Here is a 20,408-nt window from a genome sequence, read left to right as displayed (position 1 = left end):
TAAGACCAGACACTATAAAATTCTTAGAAGAAAACTTAGGCATACCATTCTATGACATAAATCACTGCAAGATACTTTTTGACCCACCTCCTAAAGAAATGGAAATAAAAACCAAATTAAACAAATGGGACCTAATGAAACTTAAAAGCTTTTGCACAGCAAAGGGAACCATAAACAAGATGAAAAGACAACCCTCAGAATGGGAGAAAGTATTTGCAAATGAAGCAACTGACAAAGGATTAATCTCCAAAATATACAAGCAGCTCACGCAGCTCAATATTTAAAAAAAAACAAAAAATCCAATCCAGAAATGAGAAGAAGACCTAAATAGACATTTCTCCAAAGAAGGCATACAGATTGCCAACAAACACATGAAAGGATGCACAACATCACTAATCATTAGAGAAATGCAAATCAAAACTACAATGCATTATCACCTCACAGCAGTCAGAATGGCAATCACAAAATAAGTACAAACAATAAATGCTGGAGAGGGTGTGGAGAAAAGGGAACCCTCTTGCACTGTTGGTGAGAATGTAAATTGATACAGAAAATATGGAGAACAGTACGGAGGTTCCTTAAAAACCTAAAAATAGAGCTACCATATGACCCAGCAATCCCACTGCTGGGCATATACCCTGAGAAAACCATAATTCAAAGAGTCTTGTACCACAATATTCATTTCAGCTCTATTTACAATAACCAGGACAAGGAAGCAACCTAAGTGTCCATTGACATATGAATAGATAAAGAAGATGTGGCACACATGTACAATGGAATATTACTCAGCTTTAAAAAGAAACGAAATTGAATTATTTGTAGTGAGGTTGATGTACCTAGAATCTGTCATACAGAGTGAAGTAAGTCAGAAAGAGAAAAGCAAATACCGTATGCTAACATATATATATGGAATCAAAAAAAAAAAATGGTTCTAAAGAACCTAGGAGCAGGACAGGAATAAAGATGCAGATAGAGAATGGACTTGACATGGGGAGGGGGAAGGGTAAGATGGGACGAAGTGAGAGAGTGACATGGACATATATACACTACCAAATGTATATCTATCTCATTAGATAGCTAGTGGGAAGCAGCTGCATAGCACAGGTAGCTCAGCTCGATGCTTTGTGTCCACCTAGAGTTATGGGATAAGGAGTGTGGGAGGGAGATGCAAGAGGGAGGGAATATGGGGATATATGTATAGGTATAGCTGACTCACTTTGTTATACAGCAGAAACTAACACAACATTGTAAAGCAATTATACTCCAATAAAGATGTTTAAAAAAAGAATTAATAAAACTGACAACTATTCACTTTAGTCTGGCAGATTTGGATCCGAGAAGTCTTAAAGAAATTCAAATTTATGTCATTTCCTAAGCACTGATAACAAAATTGACAAGAAAAAGAAGAGTTGAATACACTGACAACTCTGAAAACATTTCTTTTCTTTTCTGAATTATATATATATATATATATGTATATATATATATTATATATATATACATATATATATAATATGTATATGAGTGTATATATGTTATATATACACACAGAGATAAATTGAATTATTGAAATGTGTTTTTAGATAGTGATTGCTTCATATTTGTTTTCCTGCCTTTAGAAAATGTCTTGGGAAAGATAAAAAGATATATGTAAATAAGCAATATAGTCTGTGAAAAACATTTTTTTAATTTGTTTTTATTTCTGAAGGCGTACAGAAAAGAAAGCAGGTAGTTCAGGGGAAATTCAGTGAAAATTGTACTTTCTACTTAGCATTCTTTCCTGATTTTGAGGATTCAGATCCTTTAGATAGATTAAAGAGTAATAGATCTGTAGCCTTTAAAAGACATAAGACAGAAAAAAATCAATCTTCAAGTATTCATAAAGCCAATCAATAGAATATTAATAATATATTTGCCCCGAATTAATATGAGAAAAGTACAAGAAAGCCAATTTTACTTCAAAATGAGGATGGTGTTCTGACAGAGCTATTCAACAATGATATGAGCTTTCTTTTAGGGTAGTGGATTTCCCATCACTGAAAATATTCACTGGGTAAACATTACACAGAAGTACATACCGTGAACATTAAATTAAGTGACTTCAAACATTGTTTCTGATTTGAGATTATATGAAGTCGCAGAAATTCCCATTTTTAACCCTGCTAGATAATATGAGTATTAGACCAGATGACATCAACATTTCTTTAGTACTCTCCAAATCTATAATTCTATGAGAAACATTTCCTTGTCTTGGGAATTGTTATTCCAGAGAGAAAAAAGTGTGTATCTCCTAATTCAAACTCCTTTTTGGCCTCCTTTATTCTATTTGCATTTTCAACTATCGGATTCCATTAAATCTTTCATATTTTTCCCTCTTGCCATAAAAAGTATATATTTCTCTTTTAACATCATATTGTCCTCCTTATTGGAAAATAAGTTTCTTCGAAGCCAGAACTTTTCTTTTTCTTTTCTTTTTTTTTTTTTTGGCTCTGTATTCCTAGTATTAAGAACATAAGAGGCATAGAAAAAGCACTCAATAAAATTTGTTGACTGAATAATCAGTAAAGAAAATAGGGAAGATAAAGAGATATGAACATGAATACAACTACCAATAGAGCCTGAAAGGAAGGGAAATTCTGATGCAGAACAGTTAATGGCTAATGCTTATATAATATTTGCTGTGTGTCAGTTACTTTTCTAAGAACAGTAAATGTATTTAATCTTCACAGTTAATCCTCACAACAGTGCTTTAAGGTGAATACTATTTTTATCCACATTTACAGATAAGGAACCAAATTCCTAACACACAGCCAGTGGGTAGTAGCGTTGGGATCTAAATCTTGGCCAACTCTCCAAGTCAGTGGTAATCTATTGACTCTCTATTGTAACCAAGCCATATCACCGAACCCAGTTATACCAAGAAAGAATTGGAAATAAGATCTAAGTTAGCACTCAGGAATCAGGGTGCAAGCATGGTGCATAGATAAAAGTAAACCAGTAAGTCCAACCTAGATGGGCAGAGGAGAACCAGAAGGGGAAATTAATGGAAGGATGGATAGCCCAGGTAATATAATAGGATGAAAGACTGAATTCCTACTCTCAGCAATATCTTGACTAATGGTATGACTATGTATGAGCCCCTCTGAGCCTCAGCATTCCTATCTGTAAAATAACAAGGTATTATTATCACCTAATGAATCCCTTCCTTTTGAACTCTCAGGTAGTGCTCAAAAGCTCAGGCAGCAACAATGACACAGGCATTAAAAATTCACAGAACCCAAATAATCAAAAGCCCAGGAAAATTGGTTTTAACCTGAAAGGGTCTTGACAGCAAAATCTGTGTAACAACATTAAGATAAGTGTTATTCTTAGCCATTGATAATTGGGAGAGGTGCCTCTCCCTGCCATGTATTTTTAGAAAGTTTAAATCATAGAGGCAGTGGAAAAAGTATATATAAAGAGAAGTTGATCCTGAGGGTAGACCACTTTTTCCTGTCCCCGACGCTCCTTGGTTCATGGGAAACCTATTATTTCTTAAAGGAATCATTCTATAAAATAAAGAGCCTAGAATTGATCACTTAAAAGATTGGGAATAATTACCATGTTTTCGGAGGTTTATGTGAGAGTTTTTAACATAACTATTTTAAAATTTCTCTTATGATATGTGTCATTTTCCTAGGGCTGCCATAAAAAGTACCCAAAATCGGGTAGCTTCTAACAATAGAAATTTATTCTTTTGCAGTTCTACAGGCTAAAAGTCTGAAGTCAAGATATTGGCAGGGCCAGGCTCTCTCTGAAGTTTAGGGAAGAATCTTTCCTTGGCTTTTTCAGCTCCAGGCGGTTCCTGGCCATCCTTGGCTTATGGCAGCATTACTGTTTTTTTTTTTTTTTCTCACTTTAAAAAATATTTATTAACATAATTTTATATGGTTCTATAAAGTTAAGTACAGTGGATATACCATAATTTGCATAAGCAATCACCAATTGTACAATTAGCCCATTTTCTATTGTTCACTGTTTTTTTTTTTTCTGATAACTTTTTTTTTAACATCTTTATTGGAGTATAATTGTTTTACAATGTTGTGTTAGTTGCTTCTGTATAACAAAGTGAATCAGCTATGTGTATACATATATCCCCATATCTCCTCCCTCTTGCATCTGTCTCTGACCCTTCTTATCCCATCCTTCTAGGTAGATAGACAGCACCCAGCTTATCTCCCTGTGCTATACGACTGCTTCCCACTAGCTATCTATTTTACATTTGGTAGTGTATATTTGTCCTTGCCACTCTCTCACTTAGTCCCAGTTTACCCTTCCCCCTCCTGTGTCCTCAAGTCCATTCTCTACACCTGCGTCTTTATCCCTGTCCTGCCCCTAGGTTCTTCAGAACCTTTTTTTTTTTAGGTTCCATATATATGTATTAGCATACTGTATTTGTTTTTCTCTTTCTGACTTACTTTGTATGACAGACTCTAGGTACATCCACCTCACTACATATAATTCAGTTTCATTTCTTTTTATGGCTGAGTAATAGTCCATTGTGTATATGTGCCACATCTTCTTTATCCATTCATCTGTCAGTGAATACTTAGATTGCTTCCATGTCCTGGCTATTGTAAATAGAAGTACAATGAACATTGTGGTACATGACTCTTTTTGAATTATGGTTTACTCAGGGTATATGTACAGTAGAGGGATTGCTTGATCATATGGTAGTTCTATTTTTGTTTTTTTAAGGAACACCCATACTGTTCTCCATAGTGACTGTATCAATTTACATTCCCACCAACAGTGCAAGAGGGTTCCCTTTTCTCCACACCCTCTCTAGCATTTATTGTTTATACATATTTTGATGATGGCCATTCTGACTGGTGTGAGGTGATACCTCATTGTAGTTTTGATTTTCATTTCTCTAATGATTAATGATGTTGAACATCCTTTCATGTGTTTGTTGGTAATCTGTATATCTTCTTTGGAGAAATATCTATTTAGGTCTGCTCATTTTTGGATTGGGTTTTTGTTTTTTTTTTTTTTTGATATTGAGCTGCATGAGCTGTTTATATATTTTGGAGATTAATCCTTTGTCAGTTGCTTCATTCACAAATATTTTCTCCCATTCTGAGGATTGTCTTTTCATCTTGTTTATGGTTTCCTTTGCTGTGCAAAAGCTTTTAAGTTTCATTAGGTCCCATTTGTTTATTTTTGTTTTTATTTCCATTTCTCTAGGGAGAGGGTCAAAAAGGATCTTGCTGTGATTTATGTCATAGAGTGTTCTGCCTATGTTTTCCTCAAAGAGTTTTATAGTGTCTTATCTTACATTTAGGTTTTTAATCCATTTTGAGTTTATTTTTGTGTATGGTGTTTGGGAATGTTCTAATTTCATTCTTTCACATGTACCTCTCCAGTTTCCCCAGCACCACTTATTCAAGAGGCTGTCTTTTCTCCATTGTATATTCTTGCCTCCTTTATCAAAGATAAGGTGACCATATGTGCGTAGGTTTATCTCTGGGCTTTCTATCCTGTTCCATTGATCTATATTTCTGTTTTTGTGCCAGTACCGTACTTCCTTTTTTTTTTTTTTTTTTTTTTTTTTTTGCGGTATGTGAACCTCTCTGTCTTGTGGTCTCTCCCGTTGTGGAGCACAGGCTCAGGACACACAGGCTCAGCAGCCATGGCTCATGGACCTAGCCACTCCATGGCATGTGGGATCTTCCCGGACCGGGACGCGAACCCATATCCCCTGCATTGGCATGCAGACTCTAAACCACTGCACCACCAGGGAAGCCCCTACCATACTGTCTTGATTACTGTAGCTTTGTAGTATAGTCTGAAGTCAGGGAACCTGATTCCTCCAGCTCCATATTTCTTTCTCAAGATTGATTTTACTATTTGGGGTTTTTTGTATTTCCATACAAATTGTGAAATTTTTTATTCTACTTCTGTGAAATATTGTTCACTGTGTTATTTTATTTTTTACTCAATTTTTGGGTGGGGGAAATTTATTTATTTATTAACTTTTTATATTTCTTACTATTTTAAGTAATGCTGTATTGAGTAATTGTGCATATATATATATATACATATATACACAGGTGTATATGTGTGTATATATATGTGTGTTTATATATATATATATAAACTTTTTCTTCATATATGTATGGAAAGATTCCTAGAACTGGAGTTCTTGGTTAAATTGTTGTGATGCACAATGACAAATCACTTTTCAAAGGTAGCATATCAACTCATGCTTTCAGAAGTACTGTTCATAATTGTTTTGAAATCACTGCAACCTTAATAGGCTAAAGTGCTATATTATTTTCATTTTTATTTTCAGTTTTTGATTACTAATGAAACTTTTTCTACACTAGAAGTTTGTCCTTTAAAGAATTACTATAAAAAATTTTATAGTAAAGTAGAAAAAGTGAACAAACAAGTCCTATTTGGTCTGCCTTATGAAAATGAGTTTCCATTTGGCTTAATACATATATACAGGTAAAAGACCAGTTTCAGTCATCAAAGAGATGATGGTACAGGTAGGAGGAAATGTAGCCACTATACAAGGGTTGCAATCTAGCTCTTTCTTGAAGAAGGATTTTATTCTATCCTTCACGTACAATAATGACATTGATATTCAATATAATTTGATTAGATTTTATGAAGAATCTCTATCCAGGAAGATGATACCATATGAGTTTGAGGAAGAGGAGGTAAAGCTCTCTTCATTATTTAGTCTTGTGTCAGTATTACTTTTATCTTTGTCTCTCCAATTTCACATGGCCTTCTTCCCCGTGTCTCCTCTGTCTTCTCATGGGGTTCTCCTCACTGTATGACTGACTACATCTCTCCTAGTTTTTTCTTCTAAGCACCCCGCCATTGGATTAGGGTCCACTCCAATCCAGTGAAGCCTTATCTTAACTAATTACATCTGTAATGATGACCCATTTCCTAATAAGGTTACATTCTGAGGTTCCAAGTGAAGTTGAAGTTTTGTGAAACACTATTCAATCCAGTACATGTTGTAACAGAAAAGACACTGCTTCAGGAGTCAAGAGATGCATGTTTCAATCTTACTCCTGACAATAGTAGAATCATACATGTATCAGAAACTCTGAAGTTTTGCTGGCATAGGATGCTGTTGGAATTATAACTTTAAATCCTATAACTTTAGACTAAAAATTTACATTTTTCATACTTAGAGAATAAGCCTCAACCAGAAGATGTAACCAATTCCTAGGCTTGCCTTTCAGTTTTCTATTTATTTGACAGTATGAGCTTCCTAAGTATTCATCTTCTTAACCAATAACTTTTTAAATGGAAATTAAATAAATTCCACACCCTCTGGTGATTTGAAATCAAGCCAGAGATTCTATACTGGTCTGTCAAAGGATTAACCTTCCCACCATAATGCTTAAAACAGTGATTGGGAGGTTCCTCTAACTGACCACTAGTTGTAAATTGCAAGATGGTGAGACATAGGTTTTATCTCAGTAGACTTTCATAGCAGTGAGTTTTCCTTGAGTTAACCATAATAAGTAGATAATGTGCTGTGAACAACATTAAAGTTAATGTTAAACTTACTTGATCAATAATAAAATATTCAACTACATTTTAATATCCGTATTTTAAACTAAACCAATAACTAAAATGTGACAATTGAAGGAATTTACTTATATTTTCCTTGACTTGATGTTACCATTAATTGTTATCTAACTTTTTAAATGGTGTAAAAAAATGAATTTCTAATGAAATATCAAATGAATTACTGCTATTTGATATATTAGCAACAATAAGATGAAGGAAAAACAATAATAGAATTAAGTGACAGAGGGAAATGAATATTAGAAAAACATTTATGTCAAATTCAGGAAATAATAATTAAAAATGGTAATATCTGTCTACTTAGAATAAAACAAAACTATGAATTTTTATAGCTAGAAAAATTATTTAAAATATTATGAAGCAGCAAAAATAGTACACTTTAGTCTTTATTTATGTCGTTAATAAGGATTATTTTCTTATGTTGTGTCTTATGCAGTGGCAACTTAAATTTGGTGGTAAAATCTTTAAAATGAATATTTCAAGCTATATGTAAAAGATGTATGTAAAAAAAAAAGATGTATGTACACATATATTCCCATTTAAAGGAGAGACTGTTAAAGTTTTACAATAAACTTATTCCATTATATGGTCTAAATTACACTTTCAATATTAATTTCTACGACTTTTTCTGTGTTCATTGTCAATCAAGTTGACATACGAAACATGGCACTTCATACCATATTGTGTGCCTTTGTTTATATGGTCTCCCCTGGTCAGAATACATTTCTCTCTGTTTCTTATTTTCTAATTTATACTCCTACCTAATATTCTAGGTCCATTTGAAAAACAAGCTTTTACAGACTTGATGACAGTCATTTTCTAGGCTTTGCACATTGTCTAGGTGTCCCATGTGTGGTAAGATTTTTGATGCACATCCATTTTGTTCTCCTCACTACAATTATACAGGACCAACTATTAGGTGTTCAATAAGTCTGTGTAGAATGAATGATTGAATAAACTTAAAATAAAGGTATTGTACAAAAAGTAAACAGGCCAAAGAGTTTTGGTGCTTCTCATTACTTGGTCTTCTCAGACAACAAGGAATTAGCTAAGGTATAAGGAAACTAGTGTGAATTGGTATTTTTTATTCTTCAGTGAATAAAAGATAATGAAAATAAAATAGTTTCCAGAAGCTAGATTGCAAATAACACAGGAATATTAGGCAAGATATCATTCAAAGGAGACTTGATGGAGAAAATAAGAAAAAAGAGCTAAGGGACCTTTAGAACTCCAACGTATATAAAGAAAAAAAAGACAATATACTCTATGCATCAGTGTGATAGATTCAGTAATATCTGATACTGTCTTCTAATGCCCAGTTTATTTATAGCAATAACTACAAACAACATTTCTTGTTTCCAAAAGATGTAGTATAATTTATAAAGGTACAAAATTATAAGAATATAATCTAAATTAGGTGCAAGAATAAAAGAAGAAAAAAGAAAATCTGCTGTAGTGATATTAAAAGAAGCTATTGTCAGAACTGTCTGAAAAAGAAATCAAATTATAAAAGGTTATAGCCTTCCTATCAGCCAGATTTCAATTTGACTCTAAGTTTTCTAGAGGCCAAATAAAAAGAGAAATCTGATCAATTTCATAATTTACAATATCCATGATAAAAGCAAACCAATTTACTCAGAAGTGCAATTATTCCTGCTACTAAAACCTAAAAGAAATTTCTCCCAAGGGTCATCATAAAGAGGACACTGTAAAATATAATGAAATATGCCTTGAACAATATCTTTATGATAGACACTGTTGACAGTTTTATAGAGCTGCTTTTTTATGGTACCCCTCGCTATATACTGATGGTCTAGCTATATAATTCTGTGTGTAGTTTAATAGATGCATAGATTTTTGAATAACTGGAAAAATAGATGGGAAAAAGTGCTTTAAAGATTCTTCAAAAACTTCTTTATCTTATTGTAGCTCTTTAGAGAAATTTGGCGGCACTAAATCTCAGGGCACACAGTTCCTTCATTAAGTAAATAGGTATTGGAAATCTATAATTGACACAGCACTGTATTAGACACAGAGGAAACACAGGGGGCGAAAAAAAACTTCATGAAATCAGCTATTATGTGATGTCATTTAAAGGTAAAGAAAATAACCAATGACGTAAAAGTAAAGTTGACGGCTTTTGTGAAAGCTGAAGACACTTCAAGCCTTGGATTCATTTCTAAGGATACACTCATAACATAGGTCAAGTTTCTCTTCAGAAAACAGGTTTGAATCTGCTCTGACATACAGATTAACGGGCACTTGCCGACTCTTCTGCTATGTTTTAGCATAGTCACAATGCCCTTTGGGGAAGAGATCTAGTCCCACTCTACTTCAGGCTTACCCTAAAATAACCATCCTATTGAGATTTCTGCCACAACTGTGGCTTTAAAGCTACCATCTGAGAAGCATTAGTTATATATTCCTTGGAGTTGTCTCAGGAGACATAGAGGAAGGTGGAACACAAGTGAAGGCCAGCAGTCAAACCTCTGTCTTCTCTAACCATTTATCAGACACAGAAGACTTTGTGATGAAATGTAAGAAGATTTTTGACAAGTAGTTTTTTAAAAGTGTTTGAAAATCACTGCACTGCTCTGTAATATTTCCAAAATCTATTCTTCTCTACAAAGATCAATATATCCATTCAACAAATAAGTACTGTTCACCTGCTATCTCCAGAATCTAGATATGAAAGGTTAAATGTCAAAGTCTTTGTTTCAAGGAGCTTAAAGCTTGTGATAAGATTCCTAAGTGCACCAAAGATTAGGTAGCAGTTTGGTAACTGCTGTGCCATAGATGTAAACAGCAGGCACTGTGCATACATAGAAGGTGAGGCAGCCATATCAAATGGGAGTGAATAAAGAGCACCGGATATATATATATATATATGTATGTATATATATATATATATATACATATATATATATATCCTATCCATATTTAATTTTTGAATTGAATCTTGAAAAATGACACAAATTATGAAAACAAGGTGGCTAATAGTCATTTTAAACACTGGAGTGAGGATTAGGCAAAATTAAGGAAGAGTAGTTTTGTGGCTGGTGTGCCAATAAGTTTGGAGATGAAGTGTTAGAATCAGGAAGAGGTCAGATCGTGAAGAACCAGTGTGTTTAACCAAAAGATTTGAACAAACAAACAAACAAAAAGCAAGATGAAACAAAAACTTTAGGGTAGTGCCATGAGCACATTGAAGTTTAGAAATATCTTCTAGTATCAGTACAGAAGGTCCACTAAAGAAGCTAAGGGTAGAATCAGGCAGAGTAACTAGGCGGGTATGGCAGCAATCTGCAAGAAAACAAATGGGACTCTGAATTAAGCCAGAAAAACTGTCATGTGAGGAAGGAGGTTTGAGAGATAATAAAAAGGTGAAACATATGGGATTTTGTGATACCTATGGTCTACCATTTCTCTTTTTCCCTTTCTGAATGAACAATGATGCATCTTACAGTGTTACTTCTGTGTAATTTTATTCCCACTTTCTTGCTGTCAAGTTTTTTTCAAAGTTGAAATTCTATTCTTTTAATATTCACCAAATTTTATCTAGCAGTCCTCTTGAAACTTGAACGTTTAATCACTTTATATTCTGCCTGCAAAACAACGCTCAACATTATAATCCTCCAGTTATTACAAGATCTGTGCTGTCTTGGATACATTTACACTTCAATTACAATTACAATGCTTTCATCTTAACAGCTTTTAGTTTCTGAAGGATTTAAGTCTCAAGGATTATGGTATAATGAGAACAAAGGTTGTTGATTACTTTTTTCATTTCTTTCTGAGGTGCTGTGCTAGCTAAATAAAACCAAGGTCGAATTTATGCCAAGCTCTTTTCTCCCTGTAGGAAAACATAATGGAAGTTATGAGAAATCAAGAGTTTTTACTGCTTCCAGCTGAGGAGCTCCATAAACTCCTGGCCAGTGATGATGTCAATGTCCCTGATGAAGAAACCATCTTCCATGCATTAATGATGTGGGTCAAATATGACATGCAGAGGAGATGCAATGACTTGAGTATGCTTCTGGCCTTTATAAGACTGCCATTGCTTCCACCTCAGGTAATTACATGGGATGCTGTTTTCGTACCTACGATTGACTGAAAAATTCTGTGTTAAAATTAAACATTACAACTCATGTTTTATTACTTATTCACATTTTTGTTTGTTTGTTTTAATCAAACACTCTTTTTAAGGTAAATTTGCTGGTGGAAATGCTGAGTCATGGGTCATGGGTCTGAATTCCATTTCCACCACTTACTGAGTCATGGTTATATGACTATAAGAATGTCAATTTCTCTGAAATTAAATTTCTTCATCTATCAAATCAAATTGTACTACCACGCAAAATTTTATGAGGATCAAATTAGATAATATATATAAAATACTTAATCTTAATAGAATATTTAAAAGATTTTTAGAACATTGCAATTATTAATTTTCTGCTTCCCTGTTTTGATGATTGATCTAACTATCTACATATCTATCTATCTACCTAATTAACTAGCTAGCTAGTCAGCTAGTTATTTATCAAGCTATCATCTATCTGACCTAAGATACAATAATATGATCATTCTCTGATGAATATACATATTCTGTGGCCATCCCTACGGTATTCTTAAAAGCTCAAAGCATGGGATTTCAAATGTCTATAGAAGGATAAGATATATTACTGAATAGTACAGAGTTATGAATTAATACCATTTAGCAATTGGAATTATGGGACCTTTGATAATTGGAGCTAAGGAGAATACACACACCAAGTGAAAAAAATCACCTCATTTTATTGATGAGGTATGTAGGACACAGGTGATTTGATAAAACACCAAGTTTTCAACTTAGAAGAAGAAGAGTAATTAATTTTCCCTGATTCAGAGTCTTGTGTCTTTAAAATAACTTGTAATGTTGCAAAATTATCCATGCACAACATTGTTAACCCAGGGCATCTGGCGTCTCAAGGTATCCAAACACAAGCTTGAAGGTGGCTCTGACCTCTGTAGTGATAGATAAAATTGTGTATGTGTACATTTCTTATGAGGGATATTAAGAGCCTGTTCATTTGAATTAAAATCACTATCAACATTTTCAATAATCCACATATTACTAAGAATGTAAGATAGGGAATTAGGAAATCGGGAAACAACAATAGGCAAGTATAACGTTAGTAACAAGAGAAGAGAGAGGGAGCTGGGTCATATATTAAGATTGGAAAGTTAAAAAAAAAAAAACTTTGCCAAAATTGGGAAACAAATGAAGTTTTATGAATAAATTAAGAATTGTGTTTCATATGGCTACTAGAATAAATAAAGAAGTAGAAGTAAAAAAATTATGGAAATCCTGCCTAAACAAATTATATTCAATAAAAGTTTATCCTAACACCAGGCTCTTATAAAAGGAAGGGAAACATCTATTTTGGTAATGGGACAAAGAATGAATTGGAAAGCCATGCACTGGATTTTTCTGAATCTTCCAACATAGGTTCTGACACCACATATTCTCAGAGCTTGGTCATCCTCTCTCAAGACCGAAATAGCTAATGATCACTATTAGTCAATAATAGGTAGATAGCCATTAACCAATGATAGATGATGTAGCAATTGGTCCCTTTGATCCTGCCCACCCATTTCACCTCTCTTCTGAAATGTTGGGAGTTTGGAGTTAAACTGGTACTGAAAAATCATCATATATAATAGGACACATACCAGAGGAGGCCAAGAATATGGCCAGGGCTCCAGTTTTTTCATGATATGCCTTTTCTTCATACCCTCCTTGCCCACTCTTTTGTCAACAAAAATGGGAGCTGCTCCTACGTGTGTATCTCATCTAAACTATTACATCAGAATAGAGATGTACATTCTATTGACTCATTTGTTCCTAAGGCTACACATTACACATAGTGTTTTAATTCTGATTGGTAAATGTGCTTTATCTTGATTAGTGAAACAATATTTATTAACATTAGAAAATAAATTATTATTATGTGTTGGTGAAACTAACTAGTAAAAGACTTTTAAGTTTAACTCATCACAGTGTCCAATAGGCATAAACACAGCATATATTTATTTTCCATTTCTCATCTCTTAAGCTGGGTACATTACAAACATAACTTTATATACAATTTCAAGCAACATATGTGCAGGGGGAAAAATAAAGCACATTTTCTTTTCATAAAAATGTCTTTGGATATAGAAGGGGCTATTGTTTCCATAACTAATATTAATGAATTACATGTCATTATAAGCACTTTTCATACAGTATTTCTAATCTTAAAAAATACAATTGCAAGGTAGGAGTTATTAATTATATTATGCAGAGGGATAAACAGCTTCAAAGAAGTTAAGTGATTTTTCAAAGGTCATAGAGCTAGTGAAAAATCCAGTTTTCCTGCAAATCTAGGATAGCCAGATATGAATATACACAGGGATATTACTACTGTGAATGTATGTTGTTTCCTTATTTGCTGTCTAAACTTGAAGATCATTAAAATGTTCTGAATACAGCAATTCTCAAGATTCCTATTAAAAGCCTGAGAAAGGAAGAAGAGTGGCAGAATTGGAATTAACATGCATTTAGTTTTTTCTTCAGTTACCAAACTTATATTTTATCTCACTTAATTTCTATAATATCCTTATGCAGTAAATATCATTATTATTTTGTGACAAATGAGTAAATTGAGAATCGACATGATAATCATTTTTCTAGTGAACTGTAGAGCTCAGACTACTCTAATTGTGTTTGATACTGTGTTTCTTCTCCTACTGATGAGAAATAAGTGCAAAGTTTATTTCTGCAGATGGTTTCCTATTTACCTCAATGTCTAGTCAGAGTTTTTAAAAGTTTAATTAAATCTAGAATTTTCCAGTCTTTGCGTGAATTTTCAAGGCTACTAAACATCTCAAGGTTCTTAAGAAAAGCTGTATGATGACCAGAAAACACTTTTTTCTTGGGTTTGGGAGCCAGTAAATATGGGTTTTGTCCTTAATTCTGACAGTACTTAATGTGTAGTTTTTTTTTTTTTAACTTCCAAGTGATTTCTGTGTATATATTGTGTGTCTTATTACATTACCTATGTAATTATATTACATATTATATACATTATATACATATTTACATATAATATATAATTACAAAATGTTTTTGTTATATAACAAAACAATATTATATTTTAAAATGCTAGCAATATTTAAACGAAGAAGAGCCTACATTTTTCTAGTGTGGTAGGGGTTTATCTTCAAAAAGAAATAGTCCTTGGATTAATTTTTGAAGGAGACTTGAGAAGAATTTGGCTTATCTTTTTTTTTTGGCTTATCTTTTTACAAGGTAATTGCTATAGATGTGAATGATATGTTTCAGGTGAGTGTCAGAACAATATTTGGAAGACCAGGTATGAACTGTTTATGTGTATTGTTAGGCAAAACATAGCAAATTACTGACCAAGGAGAGAGTGGAAAGGCAAAAAAATTTAGAGATGTTTAAAACAAACAAACAAAAAAAGGAGAAAATGAAAGCTTCTAGGATTAAATTAAACTAAATAACTTACACGTTTTATACAGCTAGGAGTTTCTGTTTCTATTTAGTGAGTGCGTGAAAAAATTTCTAGAGTAAAAAAAGTGAAAATAAAGACAATGACAGAAACTTTAGCAACAAAGAAAACATGTTAAAGGATTGATTAGAGCCAAAGAATAAATGTAGATTATAGTGAGAGTCTGCTCTTATAATCATGAGGCAACTAACCCACTTCAATTAAGCAGATTTCCATTCCTTCATGTCCCACAATCTGCATTCTCATGTTTTTTGTTACTAAGCCCATTATGTTATAGAAGTTATTTCTTAAGTTCTGATATTCTTTATTATTCAAAAATCAATGTATGTTATTATGAAGTATAAATTATGTTAATTTGGTATAGAAAAACAAAGTGAAGTTGTAAATTTTAGTAGAGAATATGGATTTTATTTGAGAACACTAGTAGACAAAATGAGCTTCAGAAAAGAATGAAAGAAAAGACATTTTAAAAACTCAGAAGCAATAATGCCTATTTTATTTTCTATTGAAATAGAATAGCTAACACTGAAATAAATTCAATTAATTTTACAATAGAAAGAACCAGAGGAAAAGGAAAAATCAAAGAAATACATAATTGAGATATACTCTAAGAAGTGGAGAATGATTTCTATTATCTTTTTAAATAAGTAAGGAACAGAATTTTGCATAATAGTTTTCATGATTTTCTTGGATACCAAGGGGGTGTATAATTTCAAAAGAATTGGAAAAAATATGGAAATTTCATTTAAAAGAATGGGTGATTATGTATACAAATATACATATCACAAGGAGGCTACTCAATTTGATTCACTTATTTTTCTATATTTCCTTCTTCAAAGATGCAACAAAAGAACATGTCGCTATGCAATAAACAACACATTTTAACATTTTGTAACTATTGTTTCCACTGGTTTTAACTCATTTCATAAAATGGATCTTTGTAATAGGTACATATATATTTATTTGTTATATACATATTTTAAAAGTATCCATAAGTATCCATTTTGTTGTGCATTTTTCTAATGAGTGATTTAGAGAGTAGAAGCATGGTGCTCTCAAAAAGTACAGTTCCATGTATGATCAAGTCAAAAGTATTCTGGGAAATTCAGTTTTATCACAGTCAGAAATTATTTAAAAGGTTGGAGATATACAGATAAACTTTGCTTCATGTCTTAGAACTGGTGTTCTAAGACATGAAGAGACAACAAGGAGAACCCTTTCTCACAACTTTCTAATAAGTATACCTACTGACCCTTAAGATAAATAAAGAGTAGAGTCTGTTTATGTGTATAAACATTTACTTTTATTTTCTGTAGCAAAATGTGAAAGGAAAAAATAAGTTGTAATAGATAATAAAATATTGCCTAGGTTTAGAGGAATATTATTTATAATCAAATAATAAAAAAAATTAAAAAAATAACAAGGAGACTAAAGAGTTTAAATTAAGGAAACAGATGTTACCTCTATCTTACAGGAATTAATTATTTTTATGCAAATCTGTAATAAATGTATTCCAAAAGATTCTTTATGGTAGTCACAACAATTCAAGAGGGGAGAGGTCTTCAATCATTTACCCCATTGGAAATGTGACAGTTGATTAGATACCAGAGACATAAAAACTCTGTTGTCTATAAAAATTACAGCCACAACTAAAACACCTAATGAAAAGCAAGCAAAATGACAAAGAGCAAATAAATAGAAAAAGAGCAGTCATAAATCATAGCATAAGTTATACAGAATAGATTATAATTCTGAGTAATTTATGTTTTATTTGATTTTACTTCCCCAAAGCAAGCATAGATAAACTACTCCTTGATAAATCCAACAGTTCTCTACCTTTGTCAGTATAACATTCACTATTTAGCGTATTATATATCTTATCTTTAAAAAGGAAAAACTCTTAACTCTTAGAAATGAGTAATGCAAAAAGAATCAATCAAACAGATTAACATAATCCATTACCAGTCTTTGTTATTATTATTATTTTTTCCTCTCTGATCTGCTCGCTGTCTGATTTCTTAATTACTATACCAGGCCATCATCAAAGAAATAGTCTTCTCCATAAAATTAGAGTATAAGAGTTTTAAAAAATTGTGGAATAATGTTATTCTTCTCCAAAAGAGACCTTGAAAACTGTGTCTTTAAAACAGAAACACAGACAATGTACACTTCTAAAATCTTATATATTTTTCTTAAATACTATTTAGATTCATGATCTTTTAACCCACTATGACATTCACAGTTCAAGCTAAAACATTAAGAAAGTACAAAACCTTTTTATTTCAGTAAGTTTTAAGTCAAAAGATTGTTAATGTAAAAAACGATTTGCACACGCACAAACTCATACATTCACGTTACACCCTTTGGTCAAATAAACCAAGTGGAGGAGAGTTGTAACCTATTCTGAAAGCCTTTATTTTTTCTACAGTATATCAAGTGTTTCTGCCTTTATCAAGGGCTGATCACACTGTTTCTGGTTTTTATCCCATCTTTCTTCATACTGAAATTTCTCTATTGCTATGACTCCTTCTATATTTTCTATTATAAATTTTACTCTATATTGGATCATTCCAAATAACTTACAAAGATGTGTTGCTTCAGGCATATTAAAACAAGACAAAATTTCTCATATTCCTTTCCACCAACTACTCCAATTCCCTGTTCCCTTTTCAAGCAAAATATGTAGTTATTGTTTATAGTTATTAAATCTACTTACTTCTAATCATCATTTTTTTTCTTCAATTCACTGTAACAGTTCTTTGAACTAGTCAAGATCACCAAAAACATCCAAGCTGTCATTTTTCCCACATCTTACTTGTTTTCATCTTACTTGGCTTCTCAGAAGCCTTTGACACAATCAATCTGGCCATTCTTACTCAATGATAATTGTTAATTCTTTCTGATTTCTGATGTTGCAATGACCTGGGACACCATATTTTCTGTCAAGAATAGCATTTGCTTCCATACTTTTAAATACTATCTGGGAGTCAATTATAAATTCTGATTGTATATCTCTAGCTCTAAACTTTCCCTGAAAGATAGATTCAAATACCCAATTAACTACTTGATATCTCCCATCGGATATCCAACAGCTATTCAAATCTTCACATGTACAAAATGGAAAATTTCAAAGTCCCAAGACTCCATCCACCCCCACTTTCTCAGTAAATATCATTACTGAACATTTAGTTGTTCAGACCTAAATCCTAGAATCATTTTTAGTTCTCTACTTTGCATTGCATTTAGCATTCATTTCCTTAGGAAGTCCTTTTGACTGCACTCCTCCAAACCATATCCTGAATCCTGAATCTGTTCTGTTTTTTTTTTTTTACATCTCTACAACCACATGCTAAAACAAGACACCAGTATCTTTCTCCTGAAATAGCCTGCTATTTATTATTCTAACTTTTATGCTTAACCACTGCCATAACTTTCATTTAGCAAGCAAACAGAATTTTTACAGTATGAATCAATTCATCTCAAATTTAAGCTTTAGACACTTAGAACAAAATTCTAATATTCCTTTCCTACAAGGCCCTACATCAACAGCCCCATGACCACTCCTCTGACCTCATTTCCTACCAGTTCTCAAGACCCTACAGGCACACTGATATTCTTTCTGTTTCTTGAACAAGTCAGGTTTATTTCTTCTCTAGTACATTTTTTTTTTTTTTTTTTTGCGGTACGCAGGCCTCTCACTGTTGTGGCCTCTCCCGTTGCGGAGCACAGGCTCCGGACGCACAGGCTCAGAGGCCATGGGTCACAGTCCCAGCCGCTTCGCAGCATGTGGGATCTTCCCGGACCGGGGCACGAACCCATGTCCCCTGCAATGGTAGGCGAACTCTCAACCACTGCACCACCAGGGAAGTCCTTCTCTTGTACATTTGTACCAGCTGATTCTGGGGACTAGAAACCCTGGCGCTCAAGAGAAGACGGTGGTGGTGATACAGTTTTCTAAGGGGTAACCAATGAAAGGAGAGGCATGGTCTAGAGATAATTAAAGACAACAATAAAACTGACTAAACATCAGTGAGCTTTTATCACTACCAGACCTTGGCAATTCTGAACAACGCCAAGGATAACACATTCCTACCTGCTGGGTAGAATGGCCCATCACACCCATTTTCTGGTCCTTCCCTGTCAAAAGGTGTTCACCCCATCATGGCATGACTGACTCTTTCTTATTAAATACATCTCACCTTAAATGTGTCTTCTTAGCACTTTCATCTACTGTTTTCTTGCTTAGTCATAGTTTGTTTTCATCTCTTTCCTTATAACTATATTATTCAGAAAATCAGACTTGAAGTTCTTGTTCACAAAGTTCCTGGCATAGTTGATACTCAATAAGTATTTGTTGAATCAACAAATGGAAAGCTTATGCTAAGTCTTAGGAATTTTAGCTTCATTTATTCTAACTCCCTGTTGATGAATGATTTGTCTGTAATGTGAGAGAAAGCTCTGCATTTGTCTGTTATCATGGAGCTAACAGTGGATACTAGGAATATGGTCATAAAGAGGGATCATAGCACATTGATTCAGACTTTACTAAAAATCCATTATTCGATGGACAATGGAAGGTCAATCTTGAATAAGATATAACCTCTAATCTCTTTGTTCTATTAGACATATTAATAAAATAAATTTATCAGAATGACATAAATAAGTCAGTGGTGTATTTAAAGATAAAATGGCTATAAGAAAAATTGGTTTCATTTTCACATCTAGCATAATAAACCAGAAAGCAAAAGTCCATTTCGTGAGGAAAGGAAAACTGAACTTAAATATTAAACTAGCTCATAAGCATTTTAAATAATATAAGCATATTAAATAATATACATAAAATTTATCAAGAGGCCACACAGTGCAAGAACAATTATTTTTCTCAATTAAACATTAAAAAGAGAATTTCATTTTTTGTTCATGCTTATTGTATAAGAATGATAAAATTTAAATGGAATATATTAATTTGTAAGAGGACTAAGAAAAATTATGGAACATTTGTAATAAGGCAAAAGCCATTTAAATCATTCAGATTTTGAAGTGATTTTAATTTAAGATTTAGGGAAATTTTAATGAACTATTAAAGCTATTTTAGTAAGTGGAGTTTATAGAGATGAAATCTGGAGATTAAAATCGGATCCTTAGACTTACAAACACTGAGTCTTTTGGCAAATCTCAAGACTAAAGCCTCAGTAGAGAAAATTTACATTGTTCCAATTATAGAATTATTCTTTTATTTTGTTAAGTGATTTGTTT

The 20,408-nt window shown here is 32.8% G+C and overlaps 1 protein-coding gene across 2 annotated transcripts in view; it reads left to right on the top strand.

The window, feature by feature from the left end:
* The window catches only part of KLHL1 (kelch like family member 1), a 379,107-nt gene that overhangs the window by 220,666 nt on the left and 138,033 nt on the right, over positions 1–20,408 (top strand). For both annotated transcript variants that reach the window (XM_007456373.1, XM_007456372.1), the window contains one exon: positions 11,459–11,671. In XM_007456373.1, the coding sequence (XP_007456435.1) occupies positions 11,459–11,671 (213 nt within the window). The remainder of the gene's footprint in view (positions 1–11,458; positions 11,672–20,408) is intronic.

Source organism: Lipotes vexillifer, unplaced genomic scaffold (assembly GCF_000442215.2).
Source record: "Lipotes vexillifer unplaced genomic scaffold, Lipotes_vexillifer_v1.1 scaffold373, whole genome shotgun sequence".
NCBI lineage: Eukaryota > Metazoa > Chordata > Mammalia > Artiodactyla > Lipotidae > Lipotes > Lipotes vexillifer.
The sequence above is the reverse complement of the archived record's forward strand: the minus strand, read 5'-3'. Positions and strand labels throughout refer to the sequence as shown.